Source organism: Bombyx mori, chromosome 3, assembly GCF_030269925.1.
Source record: "Bombyx mori chromosome 3, ASM3026992v2".
Lineage (NCBI taxonomy): Eukaryota > Metazoa > Arthropoda > Insecta > Lepidoptera > Bombycidae > Bombyx > Bombyx mori.
The window spans coordinates 3323745-3348538 of NC_085109.1; the positions used below are offsets into that span (position 1 = coordinate 3323745).

The following is a 24794-nucleotide window of genomic DNA, read 5'->3' on the forward strand; positions in this document are numbered from 1 at the left end:
AGATTAATAGTAGAAAATAGATTCAACCTTCACAGAGATTACAGGTTCACATCTCAATTTACCATACGTTTTACTTGGCGATGAAGCCTTAAAAATTATTAAATGCGCCCATATCCACCGGGTGGTTTAAATGCGGAATAAATAATTTTCGACAAAAGATTATCACGAGCAAGAGTCACAATTCAGTACGCGTTTGGTATTGTAACTAATAAATTTCGTATTTTTACGAAAAGTGTAAAGGAAAACAAAAAGCACGCAACATTGATTAAAAAGGTTTCGTGCCTGTTACACAATATTATATGAGAAAAAGATGCGAGACAGAGATGCAGATTTTCAGCAGTTTGTTTCCCAGTTTGAAGACTCCAATATTCACAATAGCGTACGCAGATCAAGACGGAATAATCGAGCAACAGTTCAAGCATCTAGAATACGAAATCAATTCAAATTTCAAATTTTATTTCAATAATCCTATCCAAAAGTATCTATGAAACCACTACTACCAGAAAATTGTTGTTTTATTTCGTCCCACATTTTTTTTATAACATGCCTATATTTATGTTGTGGATGTTTTGACACCCATATTTCTGGTCTACTCAGTATTACACTAATGAATTGTTCCACATCCATTATATTTTATTAGCTCAACGCGCGGTAAAAACAAAATGATTTGTTTCGGTCGCGCGATCCCTCAATGCGTCCACCGACACCGCCGCGCGCACCGCTCCGAGCTGTGGCCGCCTCTTGGCTAGTACATTTGTTTCACTCGCACATCGCGCCTCTTGCCGCGCCGCAATTCGCACCGCTCTTGGCTGTGGCCAGGGGGTAAAGGTGGGTGGCGGCATGTACGTTGTAGATGTTTATGGGCTCCAGTAACCACTTAACACCAGGTGGCCTGTGAGGTCGTCCAACCAGCTAAGCAATAAAAAAAATAAAAAAATATGGATACCTATGAGTTGAAAATTATTTTAAATTCTATGTAAGAATGATTTTAAAATTCCTCTTCATTTCCTTCAGAAACCTCTGAATCTACGAACTGGTTCTCTGTATCTTGTACCGTAAGGCCTAAAGTGCTCACTGGAATTGTTCGAAATTCAATAAATCATATCTTCAGAGGCTGACAGGACTACAATTTGTTTTTCAGCAAAATATCAAACTTGTAGATCTGAAATGGCCGTTCTAGAGTAATATAATGACGAGACCTGGAAGCGATGATGCACTGATGACCCCTGCTACTCTCGCCTACCCGCCCGACACTAATTATCAAAGAGGTGGTTATATAATAAATACGGTGAGAAAAGAAAAATCTTTTTTTTTACGATTAATTTTATTTATTATCTATTTTCCTATCAACGGGCATAGTACAGAGTTCAAGAATAAATTATTTTAACGGATCTGTTACATATTATTATTGCCATAGAGTTGAACTAGTCGAGAACATTACTTGTGGCACACCTTCTAGCGGCGTCCGGTACAAAAAGATTTGTTTTCCAACAGTGGCTTCGCGTTTCTATGCATTTTCCAGGAAAGCCTTAATTATTTATACAAGTGTCTTTAGTGTGAAATAATTAGAACCGAACAAGTTATCATTGTACTATACTTTTATTCCACGCTAGAGACGCTCAGAATCATTATATATTTAATAAATTTTTTTGTATTTTTTCACTTTTTTATTATTATTTATTTTACCTACAACTTACATACTTAATACTTAAGATCAATGAAACGTGTGGCTTCAGGTGTCGTTGGTGGGCATACTCTTTGTATATTTTACGACACACGCGTTTCCAAAACAAATAGTTGGAAATCAAATTCATTATTTTTGAAATCTAATGAATTAATTTTCTTAAATTAATTTGATGGCACCAACAAAAGTGTTTTGTGTTTTCATTTCGAGACATTTACTCGACTATTACTTTTGTCAGTTCAAACACTACAAATAAAAGAATGATTTTATTATGTAATAAAGATAAAGAATTTAGAATACTTTAAAAGACCAAAACGTTCAAATATTTAAAAAGGTCGACAAGGTCTTACATGCATGTGAGTGATAACATTGATAGGACGTTATATAGAAAGTCACCTCCACACTTATGTAATGACTTATCCGTGTCAAAATACTACAAACTTGAATAAATTCCATTGAAGTAAGAGGGGATGCGTGACAAGAGGCATGTTGTAGTAACACTGAACAACAAAATATCAAAAAATTCATACATTTCGGTTCTTTAATCTCTAAATCCGACTATGATATTCTGCATAGTATGAAGCACTGGATCCTCATGAAAGTTGAAAAATAACATGCGTTTCAGCTTCTTCTGCTGGAAAACTTATTAGGAAGTTATCATGTCACGAATATGTGAATAATATTGAGTGTATAACATAGCATCACAATGTAAGGAACGCATTATTGTCAACAAGTGTTAAATATTACAATAAATAATATTGTTAACAAATAACGAACATGCATAATATTATATCGATAAATCAAAGGTCAATCATTTCAGAGGAAGTTTTGTATCAAATTGCATCTGCGTATATAATAATGGTGGCTCAAATTGGTTGTCAACATCATTGCATATCCTCTTACTTCTATCATCTATGGTAATGACATCGCAATTAAAATTTAATAGTTTTACTTACCTCGCTCCGGTGCCGTGTCAAGTGTTTAACCAAATGAGACATTCCAAACATACACTTAACGATAAAAAAATCTATTTTAATGCCTTCATCATTAGGTATTTACACAATTACCTAAAATAATTAAATTATACCAACTTAAAGCTCCACTATTGTGAAACACTATTCCATCTTTTACAGGTACTGGTCACTCGAAAAGAAAATTGAATCTTTAATGGAATAAACAATATATTAATGCACTTTTCGACATTTTATGACAGAACGATTGCACTGGGAATACATTAATAACTAATATTCTATAAGACTTACAGTCGGGCGATTCATTCATAATTAAATATAATAATTATACTAAACATAAAAAATACCATTCTGCCATAAAATTAAATGCGCGCCGCTGAACAAAGTGTACAACGATGGTTATGTAAAAAATAATAAAAATGAGATGGTCGCTTGTAATTGTGTAACGTAATGTTTGCAAAAATTCAAAACTACTGAGTGGAATAACTTTAACAGTTCTTATTCTAATGTATTATTTATTGAATTGTTCGATTGAAGAATGTAAATACGAATCGATAAGTTTACATAATATATATATAAAAGTGCATCCATTGTACGTTCTTTATAGACTTACACGAAAGGACAGCGTCTCAGCGATAGTGGGTTCTATTCAAACACCAATTTTATTATTATATACGTATTGTCAGTTGTTCGCTATCGAACACGTTAAGATCGGACTATCGAAGACGCGGCCCTTTACTGAAACACGGACCTGAGTAGATAAAAAGCGTATAAATACATTATTGAGCTTCGTCGGTTAGCATGCAGACCAACGATGCGTTTGTAGCTCTGCGTCTAGTCAGACCCGAGTGAGCTGTGAGTTGATGAGAGTCACCAATGATGAATTATGATGGTATGTCCATTGTTCATTCGTTGGTGACTTGCGGATGCGAAATAAAACTACGTTGTTAGCAAATGAACGCCGTTTAATGAGGTCTAATTGTCTTTGATACATATTGTTGTAATACATTTTGTTTTCGGCTGCTAATGAACATACCAGCATAACGCGCGCGCCCGCACGTCTGCGACTCCACGAGACAATGTTTGCTGATGAGAAATTACACAAAAGCATTATATCGTGTTAACATGTATTTGTCACATATTGGTCACAAAAAATTTCAATTGATCTCGCCAAAACTTGAAGCCAGTCAGTCAGGTAAGGCTAGTTTAGAATTTCTCATCCAACAAATACTGTCCGGTGAAGCCGTGCAAGGGGCAATTAGTTGGCCCCGCCCTCCTCTACTAACGTGAACCCTAGTCACACATGACGCGCGACATTTAACCGTCACGCAGAAAATGTAACAAGAAAACTTTACGCAAATACTTTCATCAGACGTTACCCAAATTCGCTATAAAGCTTCTTAGTTCATTTTACACAATCACCTTTAAAACTTTACAATCTCTCTATATTGGACTGCTCGTTTTCGATACGAAACATGCGTTCAACGATACTCTATCTATATTACCAAAGATAAATCTATAATTATGTACGGACATAGATTAATAATCGTTTGCAATATACATAGAGCACCGATTGTTTCCAAGCTTTTATAATTTTGACATTAATATTCGCGCGATTCTGACGCTGAAGACAACACCGCGTAGTACGACCACAACTTACTATTTGACACAATTTAGACCAAGTTTCGAATTTAAAGCACACGTTGAAGGTACAAAACGTTCCACTACTACACCGGTTGCAGTGTGTGTGTACAACAATAACGTATTCCAATCACACATTGACTAGCAATCTCGCACGTACAGGATTTAAAAAATGGAACAGCAGAGGGGCCTTATTCTCGTAACGTTTTGTATATACGCGCACTTTAAACGAATTTTCAAAACGCACCAGAATAAGTCCGCGTACAGAACACACTTCGCATCACACACGCACACATTCACGCGAAGATCGAACTTGCAGGAACGCAATCGATGGACCCCGCGGGCAAGAATGAGCAGTACAAAAATGACGATTTAAAAAAACCTTGTACTAATCTTCGCAATATGCATTTTATAGTTTGACACGCTCGTGCGCGATCTTATAAAAAGCATTTAAGGTCTTTGTTAAATTTTAACAATATGTATAATACCATTGCCAATTCGACAAATGACAAGGCTTGTTACGTACGCCCTTGTGCCCTTCGATTACGGTCAATAAAATGTTAAAAGAACGTAAGTAGACGAATGGTCCTGTGTCATATTCTGTGTAAACGGGTTTATAGTGTTTGTGTTGAGTAGGGTGACGGCGTGCAGAACGCGAGTAGTGGTGGCGGAGCCGTGGCGGGGGGGCGCGCGGGGAAGCGGCGAGGCGGCGGGGGGCAGGGGGCCTCTGGCACGGCTCCTGCTTGATATGCGCCTTTTCTACAAACACAAAATGTATAACGTCAGTACGTGGAGACATCGCGGCCTGTCTGGTGGACTGCCCGACACATGAGGTGACGTAATAAGAAAAACTGGCAGCAGCATTGAGTGTACGGTAATGTCTATTCTTTTGCCTTTACAATACACCGGTAAATTACATCACTTACAATAATATACCACCTCTCAATTACAATTATCCATATTATGAATGTGAAAGGGTGTATTTGTTTGTCCTTTTCATATTGAAACGAACCAACGGGTTGTATTTTTTTTTAAAGTGATGATTGGGTCAAGAGAGGTACAGACTACGTTTTATCCCAAAACAATTCTCAGTACCACAAGAAACTCCACAAGAAACTATAGTGAAATTTTTCCTTGACCGAAGCTGTGAGTAACCGCAAGTAACATATATTATTTTTATAATAGAAACAAAGTCGTATGATACTCACGGGCAGCCTACATGAAGTAATCTGGCGTCCGCCGCGTGACGTGCGGCTCGCCGCGGCGCGGGGCGGGGTCGAACTGCAGGCTGTGGACAAACATCATACACTACTATAATATCTCCAACGGTGATATAAACTCTATTGTTATGCAGATAAAGGTCATAAACTTTAAGTATCCACTGTACTGAGGCACCTATAGTGCACGTCTAAAAATCGATCGTTACTCGATTTTTATTTGTCATCACTTTGCGCTGATAATCATTCCAATTAAACAGTAAATGTGTGTAGTTTGAAAAATGAAAAAAATGTATAGGCTATAATCGTAAAACTAAACTCAAAAATAAAATATTGTAATATTTTTACTCTGGTGGTCTCCAAATTTTAGGAAAAATTGTCAACTTATTATATTGTATTGACATAAGTTCTTGTTATGTGTGCAAATTTTAAAGTAAATCTTATGTGTAATAAACGTTATATAAATAAACATAGCACAGATATAGATAGATTCAGGTCAAGCTGATAAAAGTGCGTTCAAAACCCAGGAAAGATTACATGGAAGTCATATTGTGTAATTTTTATTTTATAAAATTTTTGTTTTTTGAATCTTTTTATTTATAACAATCAAAATGTGGAAATCTCGAAAAAGTGCTGTTGGCAAATATTGGTTTGGCAACAACGATAGGGTTTAGATATAAATTTACTAAGGTATTTAGAGGACAATTTCAGTGTTCAACAGAGGTCAGGATACACCTTGCCACCCTTTGTATTAATCCACATTGAAGACTATATTTGCTATGTAATTTTTTATCATTCTTATCCATTATATGCCCACAATAATGAATAGAAGTTGCATTTGTTCTAATATAAACCAACATACTAAAAGCCCACCTGGCATTAAGCTCTACCTGAAGGAAATTATTTGTAATAAATAAAATAAAATATTCGTAATTTCTTTTAAAAAAGCTCCAAAGTTTATATATGATGTACTTTCATACCATCAATTTGCCTATAAGGCGCATAGTCTGCTTTCAATATTATAATGAAATGTTTGATGATGTTATTGATTTGACTATTTTTCCGTTTTTTGATAAAATATTTTAATAGCACAAGAAATACTTACAATGAATACTTGAGTGCATCATCCAATTCCATTATGGCGGCTTGATTACCACATCTGCAGACAAAACAAACAGAAAAATGTATGTATTCTACATAATAAACTGAGATTTCACTGCATTTGTTCGATACTATTTCAACAAACAGCTTTTATCACAGATAAGGCCGGTTATCAGCGATCCACACCGGAAAACTAAACAAGACCATGTTTACATGACATCTATAAAATTCGTGACTTTAAAAGTTTCCTTTGTGCTTTATAAAAACATAACAGATGAGTTTCAACCGATTTTTTTTTGTTTAGTACATTCTGAGGAGCTTTGATTGTTCTCACTATAAAAATAATTGGAGCAGTTTTTTTCCCATCTTTCTAAGGACAAATGTCAATTACAGAAGCAAAGAGAAAATGGTGGTAAGGGTTTTTGTGAGCCCGCAAGGGTAGGTATACCACTCAGCACATTTTTACTGCGAAGCAGTAATGCGTCTCAGTTTGGATGTACTGTAAAACTTAAGACTTAGAGCTCGTGTCTCGAGGTTGGTGGTTATATTTACACATTTAATGTCCATGGGCTCCAAATCCCGTTAACATCAGAAGGGCCGTGAGCCCTAAGCAATAAAAAAATATAATACATGGCATACACATTAATCTCAGAATACAGTCATTAAAAACAAGAACCTCATCAGATTGTTATACATCCACTTTAGTTGAACAAAATTTATGAAAACAATGATTTTCCTTGGTCATTTTATAATCAAGGAAAAATGTATTTATAAAAAAAAGGAATATTATTTTAATACAGGATTCAGATTCTATTACTATTTCGGACTGTAACAATCTACTGCAAGCCAGAAATACTGTTTACTTTCATTTCTCTCAATTAAGCGATGGTGTTGATATTTCTGTTCCTACATATTTCTTTATTAGAGCAGATGGGCAGAGGACTGCCAACACGATGGTTCCACAACCCACTTGCCAGTTCTAGTTAACATCACAAGATTGAGATCTCACATCGATCGGTCTTGACTACATTGGAATAGTAGTAGTTGACTACATTAGTATACGTAGCTGGACGTTTGATGCTGTGCGGCACAAATAGGCCAATGATAAATACAAGTTGCAGCCGTACCTATAGCAGTAGTTGGGCGCTGAGAATATAGTGACGACGTTTCTGTCGTGGCACCAGTTGTACCCCTCCATGACGAGCTGGTGGGCGCGGGACACGAGCGTGAGCCCGTTGCTGTGGTTGAACGTCTCCGAGATGTCCTGTCCGAACGTGTAGCCGGCTCCACGGGGAGATATGCCCCATCCACCTCTGTGTTACAAACAATAACTTTATGACGTTAATTTAATTACTAATTGTATCGTTAAACTATAAAATAACAATAAATATTGGAATCGAAATTAAATTTTTTATATGTTTAAGACTTCTCTCAAAGCGACGTCTACACTATTATTCTTTTCTTTTTTTCCTTTTTTTTATTGCCTTTGTAGGCAGACGAGCATACGGCCCACCTGATGGTAAGTGGTCACTGTCGCTCATGGACGTCAGCAATGCCAGAGGCAGAGCCAAGCCGCTGCCTACCATTAAGTGCTCTCCGCAAGCCTCGTTTGAAGAACGACATTTCATAGCGCTCGCAAAACACCGTGGAGGGGAGTTCATTCCAAAGCCGGATGGTACGGTGTTCGTGAATAAAGGGATTGAAAAAATACTTGTCAAAGCAATTCATTGCAAGAGACACTAAACTAACTACTACACAGCACGTGCATACAAGTGGTATCCATTTAGTTTCAGCTATAGTATTTTAAAAACTATTGTTGCTCGGTAGATTCTATTCTAACCTTTAAATAAGTATAATGTTTACTTCGGATTTCGCGAGTCGTAAACATAATTAAAACTATTTTTATGGTTTAATCTCGTGTTTATTACATTTTATTATTTCCGACGTTTTGAATGCTTTAAGAATTTTTATGGTTTAATCTCGTGTTTATTATATTTTATTATTTCCGACGTTTTGAATGCTTTAAGAATTTTCGTGGTCACGGAAGACTGATCTGAATACTAAATTACATCTAATACGAAATGACCAAATTAAATTTATGAATTTTACATTAACTGTTTATTAAGATAGCATTAACACTAATCATACCAACACTTACTGATACCTATTTCTACCATAGAGAGTAGATAACGGTATACGACAAGCATTACTCAAAATAAACAAAACAAAACAAAGAAATAGTTTAATAACTTTAGATTAATTGGTGAGAAAAGTCATGAAATCAAATGTGCAAAAGCTATAAGATGATACGTGCTTTTTCAATGCAAAAGTTCAAAATGGGTAATTTGACCCGTTTTCGTATGTTTAGCGTTAATTGTTTTTCATACCTGTCATCGGGATCACTCCAGAGGAGATCGCACATGGGTCCTTCGTGGGGCACTTCCTGCAGACGGTCCAGAGCTCTGATGTGGTCGAGGGTGTCGATTGACGGACTGAGTCCACCGTGCAGGCAGAATATCTGTCCATCTACGAGCGCCGTCAAGGGCAGGAAATCGAATAGATCGGTGAAGTGCTTCCAGACGGACGCGTTGCCGTATTTCCGGAGACACTCGTCGTAGAAGCCGTACACTTGAGTAATCTGACGCGATTCGTGATTTCCTCGCAGAATGGTTATTCTCTCGCGGTAACGCACCTGCAACGAGATTGACGCGTTTTATTACCTGTCACTTGACAAAACCATCATCGAACGTCCATAATACGTGCGCGTGGACTTACACAAAACAAATTTACCATCTTAGATTCTCTATTTTAAGATTTGCGCGAGTGGCAATATGATTTATGATAATTCAATTAGCCGTGGCACGTTCTTATTACTAAAGGCTCTTTCTTCATGCTTACATACGTTTAAATATAAACATTTACAGATATTACATATCTAGAAAAAAGAGTAAAGAAACCTGTTCCTTCACACGAATGTTTACCCAGTGTGGCAATTGAACCCGACTCAGCAGTCTAACTGTCTGACTACTGCGCCAGCGAGTAAATTATTTTGAAAAGTTAAAATCACGAAATCAAATTGGTTAAGACTGCAACATTTATGTTTCTGTAAGTTTATTATTTTGTATTATATTCATCGCCTATGGACTTAGAAGCATTGTTTTTCAAGATACATAAAGATGAAGATACACATCACCATTTTCACAATAATATTTAGTTCATGAAGAATATGCATGACGGTTGTTATTTTAAGGTCGCTGTATGCATTTAAATAGAGACCTTGCAACTATTAACATAACGTTCAACGAAACGATTACAAGTTACGAATTGACTTAAGTTTACTTTTGACTTATCTATTCTTCGAAATTTATCTACCTTTACTTACCGGTGATAACGGTTATTGTGAGCCCTCAGAGTAGGTACCATGATCCTGGCTACGTCTACCACGAAAAATTAATGCGTTTCAGTTTAAATGGCCCGCCGTTATTCAAGGCAACTGATAATTCGACCTCATGAATCAAGATGGTTTTATCCATGAAGCTTTATTCAGGCTGCAGTAACCACTTAACAACACATGGGCAGTGAGCTCGTTCACTATCTAATGCAAATATATATAAAATCGGAGGCAATCAGTTCTTCTGTGCATTTTTCACAGTTCAAATTCAATATGTGATAAGTAAAACATTGTATTTAAAAAGTTCAATTAAGCCTCCCCTCCTTCCACGAGATAACGTGAAATCGCTTATTCATAAAACATAATAATCATTGCAAGTCGAGTCACGTTGTACAAGATTAATATTTAAAAAAATCTTTGCTGTATCGTTTGAGTTTTAATTGTACACTCTTAATTCCTCATGTACCTTTTATATATCATAAACTAAAACTAAACTAATTTTGTAATTAGCAAGTTTTATATTTTACTTTTTGAAATTCCTAATCGTATCAAACAAGCTTGAGACGCATTTGATGGAATGTGGTCACAGCCGCCCATGGATGTGTTAAGACGCACAACCATGAGGCTGTCTTGTGGCTAGCAAAAACTTGCACACGCCCCGTCATGACCTATGCAAGTGAAGTGTTCGCTCACTCGGCCCGCACTAACTTGAAACCCCTTCAAATCATTCAATCCCGTTTTTGCAGAATAGCCGTCGGAGCTCCATGGTTCGTCAGGAACATCGACCTCCACGACGACCTGGATCTAGAGTTCATCAGCAAGTATCTACAGTCGGCATCAATGCGAAATTTCGAGAAAGCGGCACGACACGAGAATCGTCGCATCGTGGCCTCCGGTAACTACATTCCCGATCCTGCGGACCGAATGGTACACAGTCAACGTCGCCCAAAACACGTCATTTCGGAACCTCCCGATCCACTAACGGTGCTTATAGGTACCCCAAGCATCGGTCATCGTTTTCGTCGAACCCGTCGCTTGCGACGAAGGGCTCGGCGAGTAAATTAACCCACAGACACAGCCCATTGAGTTCCGATCCGGTGGTAGATTCTACGAAGCACGGCTCTTGCTAGGGTTCGTGTTAGCAACAACGTCAGGTTTGAGCTCACCTACTCGCCCGGTGCCGCTCATATGGTCTCTCAAGACCATCAGCTTAGGTAGGAAAAAAGTGGCTAGCTGGCAAGGCCGGAATTCACTAGTATTTTCTATATCGATATAGTCAAATTTCGTTCATATAAGATAAAACAAACAACGTAGGCGGTGATCGAACTTTATCATTGATTGAGACAGATAACAATGTTTTCTTCTTCATTACAAATACTAATTCTCTAAAGGACAAGTTCCTAAAAATCGCCCCTTGCGAGCCTTTTGGAAAGTTACGTCTTAATTTATTTATTCCATCTGCAATGTGCTATTCATTTGCTTCAAATCTGGGAATGTGTAATATTCTGCTTTCATACTAGATTTGAAACAAGGACGTTTTTTTTTTTAAACACAAATCACTGTGATAGTTTTAGCCAATAATCATCCTTCCCGTTATGATACATTGTCAATGATTTCGGTATTGGATCGTCGTGATATTAACGAATTAATCGCGACGTGCATTGAATATGGTAGTCAAAAAATTAATGAAGACACGGTGCGCTAATAAACGACCTTCGTTCGGTTATAATCGTTCATAATTTCTATGCACAATCCACGTGGAGTTCAAAGTTCAGTGTACCGATGACGTAGAGGCGCCTGCCTCTACGAGAGTGAATCAAAATAGGATCCGGTTTCCGACGGCATAGGTTCAAGACTATATGCGACGTAAATAGAAACGTTTCTTTATGGAATACATCTAAAACTGTAATATACTTAGAGGAAAAAACGTTCCTTCACGTCCTCTAGATGTTTTTCGTTATTAATTGAATAATATTGAATAGAATCACTATTGTCATTTCACGCCAAATGCCCTATCTATAATTTCATACTCGATTATCAGGAAAAAATTGTAACAAAAAATCCATGTTATATAAACTTCAAACAACTATACTGTGAAATAAATAGCTTTGAATTCGAACAGAAATCTAAAATGTGTACAATCGCATGGTCTATCCTCAACATTTCGGTGTGACCAGATATTGTGATTGTGGCACGTTACAAAACAAACTCCTCACCGAAGCTGAACTGATATGGATATATTTTATCGACACAGTCTTCAGGTTAGGACGACCTTCACAGCTAAGATTATATGCATATACACTACGAAACACAAATATCAGAGTTTAGTTTATGACTCTCAAAGAATGTTTATTATGAAAAGTTTATTCTTGCCCCTGGTGCCTGGTGGATAACAAAATCATTTCTGTTTTGTGTAAATTCTATTAGTGTTTTATATTTGCGTGGTTCGTTTGCGGCCGAATAATCTATTTAGCGCTTTCCGGTAATTTTCACACGCCGTGTACGAAAATCAATTAACAAAACATGTCACGATCGCAACAAGGAGAGCAACCGACTGGGAGAAAATCAGTCATATACTCTCTTAATTCGCTTCTGATTTAAAATAAAATTAAATTATATTAAGCGAAGACACGGTTAGCGGTTAGCGTGGTATGCACATGTGATGCGTAGAGAAAAGATGCATGTGACTAGGAGATGTATGGAAATGGTAGTGCAAGGTAGAGGGGGAAGAGGTCGACCGAAGAAGACATGGATGGAGTGTATGAATGACGAAATGAGAGAGAGAGAGAGAGGAGTGAGTGTTGAGATGACGGCTGATAGAAGAGAATGGAAGAGAAAGATTAGCTGTGCCGACCCCACCTAGTGGGATAAGGTGGAGAAAAAGAAGAAGATTAAGCGAAGACATGACTGTATAATACGGCCAATAAAGTCGATATTTATGTAACAGGTCAAAGGAATTTAAAAGTCTACAATGCAATACGTAACATTCTGAAACAATATGAGACTTCAAAAAAGAACACGATAAGACTTTGTATGCAAGCTTGTATTATAGCAGGCAATTTTTCGGATCAATTATGAGGAAAACATAATATTGATTGCCGGCGCCTACCATCAGACATGAGATCAAATTCTCATTTATTAAGAAACTTCTGAATATATTGTTTGAAGCGTTGATATAATGATTGCTGTATGAAGGTAAACCTTTAACTAACCATATGTAAAAACCATACATTCGTAAATTGTGTAATTTTTTTTTATTTCCCTTTTTGGCAGACCACATACAACCTACGGTCCAATTGATGGTGATTGATTACTGTCGCTCGTGGACGTCAGCAATACCAGGGGCAGATCAAAGCCGCTGCCTACCGTTTAAGACTCTCCGCAATATATGAAATGCGCTTAATATTTCGGTCCGGAAGTCGTCTTGGCCTAAAGGATAAGACGTCCTATGCATTCGTATCTAGCGATGCACCGGGGGGGTGTTCGAATCCCGCAGTCGACTACCAATTTTTCTAATGAAATACGTACTTAACAAATGTTCACGATTGACTTCCACGGTGAAGGAATAACATCGTGTGATAAAAATCAAACCCGCAAAATTATAATTTGCGTATTTACTGGTGGTGGGACCTCTTGTGAGTCCGCGCGGGTGGGTACCACCGCTCTGCCTATTTCTGCCGTGAAGCAGTAATGCGTTTCGGTTTGAAGAGTGGGGCAGCCGTTGTAACTATACTGAGACCTTAGAGCTCTCAGGGTGGGTGGCGGTTACGTTGTAGATGTCTATGGGCTCCAGTAACCACTTAACACACTTAGCACCGGGTGGGCTGAGAGCTCGTCCAAACATCTAAGCCAGTGGTGGGCAAACATTTTTAATGGCGGGCCACAAGGTTTAAGTAATTGGAATGGAGCGCCAGAATTATAGAAAAAATGCATTTTGTATTAAAACTTTTTTAATAAACACCTTTTACTATTAAGCATTGTTAGGCGTGTGATAGATAGGTGAAAAGAATGTTTTTTTTTTCAATAAATAAACTAATACCTGTGACAGACTGCCGAGATAATTATAATGATGGCAAGTTAATTATTTTATGAGATAATGAGGCTCAAAACACCCCTGACGAATTGGAGCTTTAACAAAAAATTCGAAGATTTTCAATTATAAACGTCAGATTTTATTTTACGCGCTAAAATGCTGACTACAATATTTAGGATGGATGAACACTCGGCGGGCCGGACTAATTACTTCGGGCCGTACTTTGCCCATAGCTTTTTTTTTTTATAGCTTAGATGGTTGGACGAGCTCAAAGCCCACCTGGTGTTAAGTGGTTACTGGAGCCCATAGACATCCACAACGTAAATGCGCCACCCACCTTGAGATATAAGTTCTAAGATATCAAGTAAGTTAAAACGGTTGCCCCACCCTTCAAACCGAAACGCATCACTGCTTCACGGCAGAAATAGGCAGGGTGGTGATACCCCCCCGCGCAGATTCACAAGAGGTTCTACCACCAGTAATTACGCAAATTATAATTTTGCGGGTTTGATTTTTATTACACTATGTCATTCCTTCACCGTGGAAATCAATTGTGAACATTTGTTGAGTACGTATTTCATAAGAAAAATTGGTACCCGCCTGAGATTCGAACACCCGGTGCATCGCTCAACACGAATGCACCAGACGTCTTATCCGTTAGGCCACGACGACTTTTAAAGCTGATCTAAGCAATAAATAAAAACAAAAAATGTAAGAACAATGAAAAATGTGTCTGGTATATTATAAGACGTTTAAAAACCTCCTTCTTCATTTAAGGTTCGAAAATACTTCTTATCGGCTGCGGTGGAGGCTACTCACCTTAAGCGCAACGAGCAATGTGACCGTTTCGACACTGTAGTAGCCGCGGTCCACGTAGTCGCCCATGAACAGGTAGTTGGTATCCGGAGAACGTCCCCCGATGCGGAACAGCTCCATCAAGTCGTGAAACTGACCGTGCACGTCGCCGCATACGGTCACCGGACATTTTACTTCTTGGACGTTAGATTCCTTCGTCAGGATCTCCTTTGCCTGGAATTAATGAAAGATTACAATCGCTCAGAACAAACGATGCGGTCTGGACATTTGAAATTAAAGTTAAACTACACGATGACCGGTTTTTTTTTTTGATAACGCCATCTTGTTGTGTCTTTAAAGCGGTTAGTTGCCCTCAATTAAGAAAAATAGTATTATTCGCCAATAGATGTCGGGAAGAGTTGATTATTGAAAACACGAATAAAATAACATTTTCTGAAAATAAATCGTAGCGAGATCGATTTATCGCCCCCGAAATCCCCTGTATACTAAATTTTATGAAAATCGTTGCAGCCGTTTCCGAGATTCAGATTATATAAGTATATATTAATATACAAGAATTGCTTGTTTAAAGGTATAATAAGATACGTAAATAAACTATCGGGTCCAAATAACACTCAGTGATTTAAGCCTAAACTAGGATTCTCATAAACTTAAACCCATATAATTGTTTAAATATATGCAATTCAAAGATTCAGACAAAAAGTAAACAAATCTGTTTGCCCGATGTGGGTACGTATACGTAGCTTAGCTAGGCATGCCAACTACAGTGCCACCGGGCGATTTTTCAACCAAGCTCTTTATATTCATTTCAGTTCATTTAAAAAAATGACTGCTAAATGACAGATAATTAAAAATAAAACCACTATTTCAATATGCAATATGTTATAACGATTGCACAATACATATTTATTAATTAGCCAAAACATCTAGTTTAAATGCTGACAATAGAACGTAATTCTCTCATGTTGCAATAATGATACTAAACTCATTGTGTTATTAAGAACGCCTAACATGGTTTTTATAAGGAATTGTTTACAAAATTTTTACTAAATGTTCCGCAAGTAAAAAAAGCTTTAATGCCTCATAGAATGATACAGTAATTACTTAGACGTAATTAACAATAAATAATTATCAAGCAACTTTACAGTAAAAGTTACGTGTGCTTTTAGTTCTTGAAACATTTTCTTTAAATGGAAATATCCGTTATTAAACATAGCTGACCCGGCAGACTTCGTAGTGCCTCAATCTATAAATAAAAGACCTAAACTTTTGTATAAAATAAACTTAAAACAAACAAAAGGAATCCGTCCGACGAGGGACACATTAAAGGGAAAACAAAATTGTTACTTTTATTTAATTCCGAGCATTTTCATATTTATCTACCTTTTAAACCTTCTCTGGACTTCCATAAATAATTCAAGACCAAAATTAGCCAAATCTGTCCAGCCGTTCTCGAGTTTTAGCGAGACTAACGAACAGCAATTCATTTTTATATATATATAGATTTTGTTTATGTTTTTTAATACTTTAGTAAAGAATATGTATCGCACATACATAAGTACAATATGTTTTCCGAAAATTTTCAAACATTTGCATTGAATCATTTTCAACATCACTACCATATATGTACTTGTGAGCGCAAATATTGGAACAAGCAAATCCATCACGTACAATCACGCGTGTCCGCCTTCCCCTATTACTTACTACATACGATACACTTATTACATTTAATGAATAACATTCACTTCAAAGCTTCCTGCCATTGATGAAATATCACGCAAATTCAATGCTTCATATGATTAATGTTATTTGGTAAAACGCATAATAATCACAATCGTCCAAAGCCACGACACAGTTTATATCTTCTTAATACTGTAATGAATTAAAATAAATTTAAGATTTTTAGTAAAGCATATAAAATATTTAATAACGAGCCAATGTGGAAATTCATATCTTGAACAATGCTTTTATCTACTTGTAACTTGTAACTCAACCTTTTGAAGAAATGTAAACCGTAGTGTTTTCTATTTAGCTCGGCTATAATGTTATGATTCACTTAGAATGATTTGTCTATTGTGACTCTTATGTGACTGGTCAAGACTATTTTTACTTATGGAATACTTTTTTTTTCTTCAGTAAGTTATTTTGTTTCGCTATGAAGTGCATCTCAAAAAAATCTGTATGTAGTAATTTTAGAGAATTCGCCATACTCGACATACAGACTAATAAAATTCAAATTAGCTGTACAATTTTCACAAGGACTTCAAGAAGTTTCTATAAAATTAACAAGTATCTAATATAATATATTCAGTTAAAAAAAAACACAATTTCTCAAGTGTGAAGTCGTTACACGTTCGTGCGTTGGTGTAATTAAAGGTCATTTTTAAATCAACCTGCACGTCAACACTCTATTCTTGAAATAACAGAACATTAAGTTTGTCACATCAAATTCATTGTTAATCAAGAAAGAGATGGAACATTTACAAAAATAATTTTTCTTGCAATATTCTTTCGCATAATTTTTTTTAGTTCACCCGTATACGTTCTACGATCTCTTTTTATTCCTACCTAAGCTGAGAGCCTTGAGAGGCTACTTCAGCGTAACCTTAACTAGTAGATGAGCTCACGAGGCTCAAACCTGACGACGTTGCTAACACGAACCCTAGCAAGAGCAGTGCTTCGCAGAATCTACCACCGGATCGGAAACGCGACCCGCTGAGAAGATCCGGCGAGAAACTCAGTGGGCTGTGTCAGAGGGTTTGAATCGCATTTACGGGTGTGTACCGCTATTATGCCTGTTTCAGACAGTCTTTGCCATACCTTGCCACATTAGAGACTTTAAGCCCATGACGTCATAAACTACAACAATAAAGAAAGAAAGCAAGCCTCATACAAACTAAACTGGCTACAACTAAATAAGACTATCCTTCTTCATAGTCGTTCACTCTTGGCAGAGTGGTCGTGGTTAATGACGCTGCAAGTATTGGAATTGCAAGCTGTAAATACGCTATCAAACAAACTTAAAAAAAATGTACTTTAATGACAGATAGCATTCGAAGAAGACATATTTATGAGATTACTAATAGCCAAAGTTTTCGTTGTCCACCTTCCGTGCTTATCGTCAAACAGATCGGATGGTACCTCATTATTTTATTGCCATCAAAGAAATAAAAGGCGCGGTAGGTTATTTTAGGTAGGATTCTCTATAGGTATACTATAGCAGTCTGTATAGATACAGAAGGTACTGTACGTCACTTGGTTGATAGCGATGAAGTGATAATGAATCATGTACCAAAGTTAATTGCTGTGAGTCATCCATTGTTTTATGATGAAAAACGTGACTTTGCGTTAGAACTTGCTAAAAAGTTATTCAAGCACAAGGTCACAAAAACAAGAGTAACTTATGTAGATAAGTAGATCTAAAACTACATGAAATGACGAAAAACATCGAAAGGAATATGTAGCTACATCATTACATTCCTGTAAAAAAGAAAATGCTCGCTCAAACTACCTAAGTAAATTAAAAAAAAAGAAGCAAATAGGACCTGGATTTATTTGAAAGTTTACGGCGTTAAGTCTTTTACCGGCTAAGCTACCTCTACGTTCATCTACACAGTAAACATATGAGTCGACTATTATCAAAGGCGGCAATCTGACTTTTGGACAATGATTGGTAAATCAGAAAAACGAATTATTGACTTTGTATTCCATTGGCAGTCACAAAACTCTTCGGAACGACATCTTAGATAAATAACAGGTTAACTATTAACCTTTATTTAATGCAGGTTTTGAACCGTATTCTTTGAAGGAGACGATTATATTCAAATCAATCTGAATTGACATATCAATAAAAAAATTTTGTCCAAATGTACAGATTGCCACCTTTGATAATAGACGACTCATATATCATATGCTCATCAATAGGCAACCAACGGTCGATATGATGATCTTAATACTTATATCTCACTCAAAACCACAAAGATCATACAGGCCATTAACAATAATCTTTTTACTTTATCGTTTGATAGCAATTTCCTAACTTCACGGAAGAACCGATTCGGTGCAGTAATTTCTAGAGAAACAGAACACTTACTTATGATAGATTATGCTTGATTGCACTGGTGGTAGGACCTCTTGTGAGTCCGCACGGGTAGGTACCACCACCCCGCCTATTTCCGCCGCGAAGCAGTAATGCGTTTCGGTTCGAAGGGTGGGGTAGCCGTTGTAACTATACTGAGACCTTAGAACTTATATCTCGAGGTGGGTGGCGCATTTACGTTGTAGATGTCTATGGGCTCCAGTAACCACTTAACACCAGGTGGGCTGTGAGCTCGTCCACCCATCTAAGCAATAAAAAACAAAACAAAAAAAACATATTATACATATAAAATATATGATAATAATTATGTATCTATCTAAAATACAGAATCTTAATCAACGTTTTGGGTTAAATAAACTTATTTAAATACAAATAAGTGATTATTATCATAGGTTTGCTTGGACGTGATTTTTTTATATGCATTCTCAGTTGAACGAGCTTACAGCTTACATGATATTAAATGATTACCGGGGGCTATAGTACAACAACGAAAATTCAAAACCATGGTACCTACTGCATACTTAGTAGCTATTTCGTATATCAAACCGAAACGAATTACTGCTTCGCGGCAGAAATAGGCAAAATTTTGGAATTTTCCCGTGAACCTATCCCGTTTAGACCAAGCGCTTGCGCATCGTTTCTCGGATTGATTTTAAAATTAGTAAAATCAATATTAGCAGTTTAAAGGAAGGTTTCTGCCGTTGCCATTGCCATCAAGGCAAAACAGAGAAAGCGCGAAACGTTTCAACAAATATTTAGTATTGAAAAAAAAAATCAAAAGCAACGTGCTTTAAAACAGAATTTGAATACTTAATCTAGTATTAATAGGTTTCAAATTTGCATGATATCATAAATGCTTGTCTAGCGTCCGTCTTCGATATCTGTATCATATTTCTTTCTAATATATGTTTCTAAAATTTTATGCAAAATACTGTCAATACATCAAACTAATATTATTTCAGCCAACTAGACCAACAAAATTTGTCGTGTCTAATTTATAGTCGATTTCTGTGTGAAAACAATGAACATTTCAGATTACATAATCAAAATATGCATTTGATTTACTAAAGAAGGGTATCCTGTTATCATTGCATCTAATAACTCACTAGAAAAGTAAAAGTACTATATAGTTAGTAAAACAGTGCTTCAAGTGCATAGTTTTAAAAAGCAATTTAAAATAGTGAGGTTAAGCTCATAGTAAAAATAATCTACCCAAGTCTACATTTAGACCGTCCCCACTTTCAAATTGTATGATAGCAAATGATAGATAGAGTGACATTGTAGTCAAAAAACAATTTTACAATCAGGAATAAGTCCAAAAGTCCTTCAAAATGTTTTCAAAGAAAGTTATCAATATGTCATTATAACTTAATAGCCTCTGTGACTAAAATGTGTTTTCACTAAGTGAATTTCAATTATAGCATATTTGAAAAATTTCAATCTCTTAATATTTTAAATTACAATATGAAAACAATATAAGTATTGCTTCATATATGTATATGAATTAGGACATTTTGATAATTGCAAAAAGTGTTTATGTTATGTGAGGCCTGTAACAGTGTCACTGCATTAATATCCTCAATTCAATCTTTGATGAAGCATACATTAAGTATGGTCTGAACAGATATATTGCCTGCCTGCCTGCCTATTTCTGCCGTGAAGCAGTAATGCGTTTCGGTTTGAAGGGTGGGGCAGCCGTTGTAACTATACTGAGACCTTACAATTTATATCTCAAGGTGGGTGGCGCATTTACGTTGTAGATGTGTATGGGCTCCAGTAACCACTTAACATCAGGTGGGCTGTGAGCTCGTCCACCCATCTAAGCAATAAAAAAAAAAAAAAAAAAAAAAAAGATATTTATTAATAACTATGTTATTGATAAACAAATATGTAGTATATCTTTGTATTTACTGGTGGTGGGGTGTACTGTCGGCCTACACAGGTAGAAAGTACTATCCCTGTCTATCATCATTTATTAGGATTAACTTAATGCTTAATTAACCCCAGATGAGCCATGAGCTCATTCACCCATCAATGTAATGAAAATATAATACCAAAATCTGGAATCTTGATGGATGGATGGAATCGTTTACAAAAATTTTGGTCTCCTCAAACCACTAGAAAATTTAACTAGTTAAAAATGAGTCGACTATTATCAAAGGCGGCAATCTGACTTTTGGACAATGATTGGTAAATCAGAAAAACGAATTATTGACTTTGTATTCCATTGGCAGTCACAAAACTCTTCGGAACGACATCTTAGATAAATAACAGGTTAAGTATTAACCTTTATTTAATGCAGGTTTTGAACCGTATTCTTTGAAGGAGACGATTATATTCAAATAAATCTGCATTGACATATCAATAAAAATTTTTTGTCCAAATGTACAGATTGCCGCCTTTGATAATAGACGACTCAAATACAATATTTAATCACATTTTGGACTAGATCCATGTAGATTTTCTAGGCACGTAAAACTAAGGTGGTAGCATTTACAAAAGTAGTGTCTAATTAGAACAAAATTCAAATTATGTTTATCCACACTTTTTATATTATTATATGGGTGGAAGGGCTCACGACCCACATGGTGATCAGTGGTTACTGGAGCCCATAGACGTCTATAACGTAAATGCGGCCACCTACCTTTACCTATGAATTTCACTAGGTCACTGTACAGTAGAATGGCTGTCCCACCCTTCAGACCGAAACACATTACTGCTTCACCAAAGAAATAGGCAGGGTTGTGGTACCTCTCCGTGCGAACTCATAAGACGTTTTACCATTAATTATAAGGTTGTTTGAAATTCTATATTATTTAACTTTTTAACATTCTAATCTTGCAAGCTCTTCAGCTTCAGCAAGCTCAAGCTTGCAATCTTTTTCTTCCAAATTGCTATGTAACAGGATTAATCAAGGATCATCAGAAGTTTTTGTAAGCCAAAAGGATAATGTGTACTCATATCAAGCAAATCCAGGGTTCAATCTCACCAGCAGTTGTCAGTTATTTAAACAAATACTTAGTAAGTATATTACTTAAATGATATCCATGATAAATGATTGTGTATTATATACTAATTACAATCTACAAATTTGCATAATTCCTGGTAGTGGGTTGATTTGTAGGCGTACACTAGTATTTCGATATGGGCGATAGGGCAAGGTAAAGCCGCCGTTGCCCGAAACACGTCTTGTCGGATCCCCCTGATCTACTCTCGGTGTTTTAAGGCTCTTCAAGCACCGGTCATCATTAATCATCAAACTTGCTGATTATGATGAAGAGTTCGACAAGTGAAATAACCCGTAGACACAACCAATCGAGTTTCTTGCAGGATCTTCTCAATGGGTCGCAATTCTGATCCAGTGGTTGCCGATACTGCAAAGCACTGCTCTTACAAGGGCTAGTGCTAGTTCTCCCAGGTTGTACCAGTGGAGTGTCATGTACCCATCCGCGTGTAACTGGAATAGCCCTTTAGGCTACCAGCAAATAAACAGAGATATAAAAAAAAAAGTATTTAATACTATCCTGCATATTTCTGGCATAATGCAGTAATTGGGTGGGATAGCCCTTTGAGATAACTGAAACTTCAAACCTATATCTTAAGGTGTGTGGCATTTATTCCAATATATGTTTACTCCAATAATCAATGAAGAATTTATTGGTCATGATTATTCAATCATCTGAACAATAAAAAAAATCAGTAGCCAAATAGGTAAATATTGTACAGAGGAAAAATGTTAATTTTACACAATTTCATCAGTCTTCATTCTCAGCTAAACACAGTTTTCATCTTAGGTTTGCTCAACACTTATCTACAAATGTTCATAATGTAGAATTTTTTACTTGTGAATCAATTTCAATTATAAAAAAAAATTATGTTATCTAAAGTACATCACAATATGGCACTTTAAACCACATACAAACTAAACAATTCATTTCATTGTCAAACACATATGCAAGATTTTATATGTAGTTTGTATGTAATGTTCACAGATGAGTTGATCTATAAAAATTCTTCATACTCTAAATATCAAAATATTTATTGAGTTTGAAACAAAAAAAAAAACATCATAGGAGCTTTAAGAATTGTTTTTTTCTTTTATCTTCAAGTTATTTTAATAAACAGAAATTTAGTTAGAAAACTTTAATTGAAAAATAATAATTAATAGATGAGCATAGAACTATTTAGAAGTCAAACAATTATAGGTGCTTGTTGGTAATGGATCTTTGTTACTTAAAATTGTATAATTCTCTTTTTGACTTTCTTACTGTAACTAAAAATGTAGAATGTAGAAATAATTACATTAAAATAATGAATATTTGAATTAATTGTTCAGCTGCACCCTCTACAATTGCATTTACATTATATTGTAGGTCTAGGCACTGCAAAATCAGGTCAAAAAAAACAGGTGATGGGAACAACTGTATGATGTTCTGTTTATTTAAAAAAATTATAATAATAAAGATGTTGGTGGAATCACAGAACATGATGCACTTCCTACATTTTTACTCCAGTGACTTAGATGACATTAAAACAAACTTTACATCATAATTCAATTGAACCAACATTCTGTTTATTTTTGTTTAGTTTTTTCTCTTATCTATCATACAAAAAACAATATTCATGCAAACATTTAATAACCTTTCTAACCTATTTAAACAATCCTAAATTGGACATAAAATGGATAATGTTAATTGATTAGCAGCTTCCGTGCATGTCTAAAAATATCTTTCGAACAATTAGAATATTAAGTAACTAACTATGAACAAAAATTGGGTGTGGTAAACAATATCAATAATTTAGAACTAGCGTCGCAATGTTGTAGAGCCCCCATATTTTCAAACGATTACCAAACCAACGACAACCAGCTTCCCAAGACCTATCCGAAGAATACCGATACCCGATAACTTCTTGAAATGTAGGTACATGAATCATACAACTTAAACATTCAAATTACACCTAAGATTTGAATTTTAACTGAATATTAGCGACAATTAGATAAGCGAAACTATCATAGTACATACCTTGTCACATAACGTTTTAACTTGATTTTCTGTCAATTGCTTGCATTCATTTAGCTGTTGTATCCATTGATCTAGTTCTTTAAGCGACGCCTTGTCCTCCATTATAATTATGTGTGTGATTAACGTACAAGACGTTAATTCAAACTTTGGCTTTTATTAGGTATTTAATGTACACAAAATCATGCGAAATAACTATTTTACACTTTTTCAAAAAATTGACTAAAGCGGACACTTTACAAAATGGCGTTTGCGTGACGTCAATTTTCTCAAGAAGAAGAGCTCTAGTGGTCAAAAATGGAACTACCATGTGGTGCCATTTGATTTTTAGCTGCGTTCAGATTTTTTACCTTTTCCGATTAATCATTAAGAATTTAATTTGATATTAACAAATATCTTAAAATCCGAAGGAAAGTCGATAAATATATTTTCGTCAAGGCCTAAAAAATAAGGTGTCTGCTCTACTTATCACCATATTAAGCGATGCGTACATGCTGTGGTGTTCAAAATTCCACAGGTAGTTACCCAAAAGTGGGCACTCGTTATGCAGAATTAAGACTTCGAAGACAAGTCGTCGTGATCTAAAGGATAAGACGTCCGGTGCATTCGCATCCAGCAATGCAACGGAGTTCGAATCCTGCAGGCAAGTACCAATTCTTGTAATGAAATATGTACTTCACAAATGTTCATGATCGACTTCCACGGTGAAGGAATAACATCGTTTAATGAATATCAATCCAGTAAAAATTGAAATTTGCATAATTACTGGTAGTAGGACGTCTTGTGAGAGCGCACGGGTAGGTACCAGCCTGGAGCGTAC

At 36.1% G+C, this 24794-nt stretch overlaps 1 protein-coding gene and 1 long non-coding RNA gene across 2 annotated transcripts; one reads left to right on the forward strand and one right to left on the reverse strand.

Moving 5' to 3' along the window:
- Positions 1-3602: 3602 nt before the first annotated feature.
- LOC101737820 (serine/threonine-protein phosphatase 2A catalytic subunit beta isoform) lies at positions 3603-24262 on the reverse strand. Its single transcript, XM_004926241.5, has 7 exons — positions 23978-24262; positions 14858-15067; positions 9002-9306; positions 7742-7927; positions 6619-6672; positions 5505-5584; positions 3603-5055 (listed from the first exon to the last, which is right to left on the reverse strand). Exons 1-6 carry the CDS (start codon positions 24077-24079, stop codon positions 5512-5514), a joined length of 930 nt encoding a protein of 309 aa, XP_004926298.1. The 5' UTR covers positions 24080-24262; the 3' UTR covers positions 3603-5055; positions 5505-5511.
- LOC134201127 (uncharacterized) lies at positions 5034-6101 on the forward strand. The gene is made up of 2 exons (XR_009976327.1): positions 5034-5170; positions 5482-6101. It is a non-coding gene; the product is annotated as an uncharacterized LOC134201127 (long non-coding RNA).
- Positions 24263-24794: the final 532 nt, after the last annotated feature.